Raw genomic sequence first — 7275 nt, 5'->3', positions numbered from 1 at the left:
CGGGAACGTTATTGCTTGGCCAACCAGAAGTTTCTTGGATTTTTCTATTTGATCTCAAATGAACGATAGAGAAAGATATGAAAGATTATATTATGAAACTCGTATTAATTTTGCTCCAGGATTGACCAACTTTTTGCAACAGCGTGTATGAATCTTGTGCCATGCATAATTCAAACCTCCGGCGTAGCTTTCATTTCCAATTGCTGTTTTCCATATTATTTCTCACCTCAACAAATTCTACTTGAATTGTTCCGACGAGTTTAACTATGCAATAAACTTTTCCCATCGAATAAATACGTGTTTTCACAAGAAAATAGTTCAACAGGTTGAAATCTGGAGATCGCAGTGATCCGGCAATGAAACCGTAACGACTTAACCATCGTTTTGGATTGAGAAAATTGAGAAACCCGCTGATACGGTGGTGCCATCCTTGTAAAATCCATACACGAAGGTCATATTGGCCTATTGTTTATTTGAATGCCTTAATGTCGTGTTTTTATCATAAATAAAGCTCAATAAGCTTTTTTATTTCCAGTCATGTTGCTTCCAAAAATGTAATTATCCCGTTTTTTATCCAATAACTTTTACCCAATAACTGCGAAAATATTAACTTGTAGATCATGTTTGCGACACTTGAAGGGTAACATCTTCAGGCTGCGGCAAATTCATTTTAATCAAGCACCCTGTATATGTAGAAAGAACCTTTGCAATTGATAGAACGTTACGGGAGTAATAAATAGGATTGGGAAATAACCAAAAAATAGTTACATTCAATTGATTTTATTCACATCTCGTTCAATCTTTTCAAGAAAATCACAACACTTATTTTTAAAAAAGTGTTTCATGTGTACAATCATTGAGTCATTTCGAAAATATAAATACTACCGTATAATTCACACTTAATAATAGAAAAGGTGTCTAGAGATTAGAAGAATTACCTAACTGTATAAAACTAAAAAGTTGATACAGATTAACATTCGCTTTTTGTAGCGGCGTTTAAAAGCCGAATATTATTAAAGAAGTCAGTTGCAATTTTTTGCACTTCATCTGAATTGGAAGTTAATGCCTTGTCCACTGTCACACCTATCTGCAGTTTATTATCATAACTGATTATGCCAAAGGAGACGCCTGCAAAAAGCCAGTTTCAATTTTATAAATAATTTTATTAGCGTTATTTATCTAAGTTTATGATCGAATGATTAACTTGAAGATGAAGACAAAGAGTTGCGAGTACTCGGAACTAGCCATCAATGAGTCTTTGTGTAAGTCATGGTTTTTTAATGATAGCGTATCAGTTCTGGTCTCGATCTGAAGCTATTGATCATTGATGGGAAGCAGTAAGAACGATTGCCATAATGTTTTGATGCAGTTGAATTAGATAATTTGTCATCTTTCGACTTACCCATGCCTTGTATATTGGGGGCAACAGGAACCACTTTTTCTAAAACGCATCCGTCAAACATCTCAATTTTAGAGCCACCTGGTATATTGGTGAATAGGAAACTTTGTGAGTCATACCCCAAATAATTGTTAAGTAGTTTTACAGGCACACATCCCATGACGTATATCAGGAGCACGTAGGAAATCTAAAAATTAAAATGTGTCTAAAGTAAATCCGGTCATTGTTGTATACCGGGTGTCAATTTGAAAACTCTCCACTCTTAATATCTTTTTTGCAGTTTAAAATATGAAAAATGGGAAAGACCCGTCAATTTTATTTGTAAAGGGGACACTTTAAATGGATATTTTTAGCCTCCTTGTTTCAACCCATTAGGACGGGTAGATGTCGCCCTTGGAATATAAAATGAGAAGGGGGATCAAGTGGCACATCGTTTTAAAGAGCGTTCAATTTTCTTTACATTCGTTTTTTAGACTTTCTTGCGTTTTGTTCAGAGGTTTTCGAATAATCGCGTTTCAAAATTACAGAAACAATTAAACTTGTCTGCATTGAGATTTTGGGTTTCAGATTAGTGCTTAATCAAAATTATGTCATTGGGTCTTCTTATAGCGCAAATTAATAGAAGATTCGGTTACACCGTTAAAATCGTTGAATGACATGGAAAAAGTCCAGTTTAAACAATTGATTTCGGATTGATTCATCATTTTACTGCGAGAAAAATCACTTTTTATTTACGAAAGAGAAATTTCTACGATAAAACCCATGGAATCTTCTTAGGTACGCACTATCTGATAACTTGTTGAAAATGTTTTCTATTTTCCTGTAAACAATAATAAAGTCTATTTTCGAACCCCCCTAACATTGATTCCCGGATAGATCGATTGGCAGAAGGGGACCAATTGAATGGCCCCCAAGATCTCCGGATTGAACACCCTTAGACTTCTTTCTTTGAGGACAACTTATTGAAAATAGGGATTTATGTAGAATGTTTACTTACTATGGCATCTGTGTATTTTAACTGGGTGTTCATTGTAGTGGTAATAGTACGCAAGGTATCCACCAAATTGTTGGAAGTATGCAATTGTAAATCGAAGCCCAGACCGGCTGTCTTGTTGTCTAATACAACTGGCTTATTTGGATCAATTGATGGGAAGTTTAGAAGTAATGTTAATACACCAGTTACGCTATTTGGCACTGGGAGCTTATTCTGAAACATAAAAAAAAAAATTGAGTCAATGATAGCAAACATTGTCAATATAGAAGATGATGTATTTGAGGATTGGTGACAAAGCTGAATAAGCTGTTAGTTGAAAAACAATAAACAATTGAAACCAAGTCCAATACTACCGAGTTGAAGATCAGTTGAAACAGAACAAATAAAAACCGTGCCTCTAGGCGTCTCTAACGTCTAATACGCCATCGACTTTGAATCACCCTGTATAATTCGAAAGTTCTATTAAACTCACCCTCTTAAAGTACTCGGTCAAACTAGCCGATATAGCTGTGCCAACTACACAGGTAAACTTTGATTTAGTTCGCTCCCTTATTTTCTTCACCATGAGCAAGCAATCGGATTCATTTTCATCAGCCCAGACCGTGATTTTCTTTCCTGAGTAATTGGAACCATGCAGAGCATTCTGATCGGTTTTTCGCAAATGAGTGTTTTGAATAATTCTTCCAAATGCGAAAAATATAAGGTCAAAGGAAAAGCAAATGGTCCTGACACATTTTTTCTGCAAAAATGAAATTTGATTACTTCTTTGATAAACTATAATAATTTCAAGTCATACCACAAAGAGAATAGTCGATTCTATTGCTGTTCTATGATAAGGTTGGATAGTAGATGGCTTCAGTATTCGTTCAAACAGCTCTTCACTGTAGTTTTGAGCTGAACTATCCCCAAATAGCCTAATGAACAGTGCGACTATCGAAGTAGCATCTGCGATCGTGTGATGAAAACGAGCAACTATGGGGTAACAGTAGGAGCCATCCTAAAAAAATCAAATATGTTTTATCAATAATGGTATATGAATATTTGATAGTTCCGCTCAGTGTCTACGTAAGACTTAAATTTTTAGAAGATAATTGAATTGGTGTGTATTTTCATCTTCTAGGAAATGTGCAACAGCCACATATCATGCGATCTTTAGAAAATCAAACGAATACAAATGTAGCCTTGTTGCTTTATGAAGAAAATATCCATGCTGAACAGAAGTTCCCCGTTCTAATCTAAGTCAATTTTGTTATATTTTGCTTAACTATTTAAGTTTAAAAGTTATTTAAGTTGGTTTATTTTGAAATTGAAGCCCTATGTAATTACCAACTGAATCGAAATAAATTATTTTAAGGTAAGAGGAAAAAATAGTATCTAGACATGTATTGCTGAACCACTTCTGTTTCTGTTTTTGAAAGACTAGATCTAATTTTGTTTATCAGACTATGAAGGCTTTCACGGCCGGTTAAATCACATTTAGGAATGTTTTCCGGGCTTTGAAGCCGTGGTCTATGGGAATTTCTTCCTGACGTTTCGTCCACAACTGCGGTGGACATTATCAAAGGCGATGAGGCAGTGGGCGACATGATCTCCCGTGCTCCAACTAAGACAGATTCAACTGCTGGATTCCCCGTCGTATTTATGCAGCCCAGCCGTGTGTGCTCTTGCGTGGGGGATGGGTGGGGGTTCAAACGATTCGGCGCACATGCTGTTTGGCGGAAAACGCACTTCCAATCGGGATTGAGTGCCGTAATTTCTTCGAAGAGTAATAATTGAAGAAATTACGGCACTCAATCCAGATTGTAAGCGCGTTTTGCGCCAAACAGCATGTGCGCCGAATCGTTTGAACCCCCACCCATCCCCCACGCACGAGCACACACGGCTGGGCTGCATAAATACGACGGGGAATCCAGCAGTTGAATCTGTCTTAGTTGGAGCACGGCAGATCATTTCGCCCACTTCCTCATCGCCTTTGATAATGTCCACCGCAGTTGTGGACGAAACGTCAGGAAGAAATTCCCATAGACCACGGCTTCAAAGCCCGGAAAACATTCCTAAATGTAATTTTGTTTAATTAAGAAATGTGAATTGTTGCAGTCATAAAATGAATAGAATCAACCTCAATATAGCTTACCGAACTGAAATTTTCAAGTGGCTTCTTGCTGATATAGAAATTCCATAATTCCGGATTATCGTCCGTCAGTGGTACCTCCAGTATTTCAGCAGTCGCTTGTTTCAGATATTTCTCATCAAATTTACCGGCAATTGGCTGCCTCAATGTTTTAACTACATTATCTACTTTACGTCCATTTTTCAACCAGTAAGCATATCCTCCGAAAGAGTATTTCGCCCCAGTTAGTTTCGGATACAAGTCTGGATTGGTAAAGATCTAGGTAGAAGCAAAAAAGTAAGATGAAATATATACAGAATGTATATGTTGTTAATGTTTTATTAACAAATCAATGGTTGTTTTTTGATTAATAGCATAGGGCGGGATAAAACTGCCCATTTATCTCATTTTACATACAAAAACACTGTTAGAAATACGATCAACGCAAATGGCAAGGATAAATGCATAAACATATATTTGCAAACCTCAAAAAATCGTGTTCTTTTGAATATCCAGAACTAAAATCCTATTTAATTCAGGAATGGAAACCTCAGAAGGCTTAGAAGAAATAGACACTATCAAGTCAAAAACGTGGTACGAAGAGACTTACAAATCATACAGGCAATGGTGTGTTTAAAAATTTTTTAGGAGACTGACGAAGACCGAATTATAGCTTCCTTTAGTATCAACATTTTAAATTCTAAAAGTAAATATTTAAATTATAAAGCGATTTATTTGTAAATCGTGCATAAATGTAATAATAAACATTTTAATTGCAAATACAATTGTTATAAATTTATTTATATCTCATTTGAATTTCATAAAGAAAAAGAAAATACAGAAAAGCAAAATTAATATAAGTACACATATTTTAAAGTAAAGAATTTTTGGAAAAGTATCGTAATATTTTGTGGATATTGACTACAACAATACTCCCAATCTTTATCAATATCTCTGGATCAGCGTCATGCAGTTTTTGGAGCTGTTAACGATCCTAACGTCGTCGTGATTGGAAATAAAATTAAAAAAACATGATTTTCGGCAAGTCTTTAAATGCAGCGCATTTAGAGGTTTGCAAAATGTCTTTAAATAAACAGTAATTTCGGAGAATAATTCTAATTCAATTATAACCTGTTAACAATAACTTCAACTACTACCCATAATGAGTAGTTAAAGTTAAAGCGAATGAATCGAAATAAAAATTTACTATAATTCGAAATCAGTTCAATAGTTTGAAAATTACCTTTTCCTTGATGACCTTCTGCACCTTGGGTAAGAGGTCGATCTGCGTTTTACTTCTAATGTATAATACCGTGGTCAGGTAAGGAGGAGAAAAGTCTCTCCAGAAGAAAATTCCATCGTTCAGATTAAAAAGGCCACCATATCGTTCTCCATGTTTCGTTTTTAATATAATATCGATAACTTTCCTGTACACCGCGAAGAAGGATACTGTTGGTAGTAAAACACTCCATCCAAGTAGATTGATCAAAAATGTTTTAAAGTATTCTAATTGTAGTGCTGAATTACTGGTCCGCGGTAACGTCTGAAGAAAAAGACATATAATTAAATTAAAACTGTAATTTTAATATAGTAAATCATAAAATTAATACTTGTTGTTGCTGGCATTGATTCTGAGTTTGTCAAACTTGGAACGTAAAAATCGTTTATTAACACCGGGCAAGTTACGCAAAATTAAACCATTCAAATCTAGGTAGCTATTTCTATAAAACCCTTACACGGTATGAATGTGTCGCCGATTTTTTTTTTGAAAAGGATTCAAATTAGCAGCTCGCAATAAATACGTTTGGTCAATCCTCAATCAAAAAAGTAAAAAAATACATTTGGTTTAACAAATAAGTTTGTCATTGAAATTTTAATAACACAGGTTTTGTGTAATTAATTGCACAGGTAAATCAAGTAATTAAAAATTTTGTGTAAAATTCGGTATAATCTTTGAAATCGAACAATCGTGTTTCTCGGTGCAACTTTGAAAACTTCGTCAAAGCTCCGTTCAGAGCAGCATACAAAATAGATGAACTAGCAATCAAACAAAACTCATTTAACATAATCGAAGTTTCGCAATAATTATTTTTCAGATCACCCAATAAAAATATTAAATACGTAATAACATTTAATGATTTTAGAGTTCGAAGGGGACAACTTTGATCTTAAATGTTGTGACAAAAATCTTGTATGATCTGATGAACATTGTCTCATCATCATGTTAGGTTTACATAATCATGTTTACGAAGTGACAATTTTTCCTGTTGGAATGTTGTTTGTTTTTGTTCTATTTTTTATGTTAAGTGAGTTAGGATCGGCTTAACTATTAATTGTAATTTACAATAAATCTCATTGATGAAAAATTCAGTTTTAAATCTTCTGCAATGCAATCAGTAGAAATTTGAGCAGAATTGGAAATGTGTGTTTCAGTCGATTTCAGTTAGTTATTTTATTTATTTTATACTAACTAAACATTGCGCCAAGTAACGCATCATTGATTGGCTTATTATTGATCATATACTTTTATTATCTCTTTACCCATTATGAAAATTATCAGAACAAGAAACTAATATATCTTTTATTTGTTTACTATTTCCATCAAATAGTGGAATATTTTCTGCCTGATAGCAGGTCAACAGATAATTATTTACAGTTTTCCATTATTATTGAATATTTCCTTCGTATGATAATCTGTCCGTTTGAAATGTGCAATTATCGAAAAATTACAGCGGTAATTGCACAGTGTGCAATTATCACTCAACGATAATT

At 34.3% G+C, this 7275-nt stretch overlaps 1 protein-coding gene across 2 annotated transcripts in view; it reads right to left on the bottom strand.

Annotated features, from left to right (window-relative positions):
- Nucleotides 1-764: 764 nt before the first annotated feature.
- Nucleotides 765-7275, bottom strand: part of LOC109540529 — a 9752-nt gene continuing 3241 nt past the window's right edge. For both annotated transcript variants that reach the window (XM_019908954.2, XM_019908955.2), the window contains exons 2-8: nt 5747-6046; nt 4528-4782; nt 3190-3390; nt 2866-3132; nt 2397-2606; nt 1403-1586; nt 765-1128 (exon numbers count right to left, since the gene is read on the bottom strand). In XM_019908954.2, the coding sequence (XP_019764513.2) occupies nt 971-1128; nt 1403-1586; nt 2397-2606; nt 2866-3132; nt 3190-3390; nt 4528-4782; nt 5747-6046 (1575 nt within the window). In that variant the 3' untranslated portion in view covers nt 765-970. The remainder of the gene's footprint in view (nt 1129-1402; nt 1587-2396; nt 2607-2865; nt 3133-3189; nt 3391-4527; nt 4783-5746; nt 6047-7275) is intronic.

The sequence above is a fragment of the Dendroctonus ponderosae genome, unplaced genomic scaffold, assembly GCF_020466585.1.
Source record: "Dendroctonus ponderosae isolate FM_Combo_2020 unplaced genomic scaffold, Dpon_F_20191213v2 Dpon_F_20191213_6, whole genome shotgun sequence".
In the NCBI taxonomy this organism is placed as follows: domain Eukaryota; kingdom Metazoa; phylum Arthropoda; class Insecta; order Coleoptera; family Curculionidae; genus Dendroctonus; species Dendroctonus ponderosae.
Note: the sequence above shows the minus strand (reverse complement) of the source record. Positions and strands in the feature narration are given on the sequence as shown.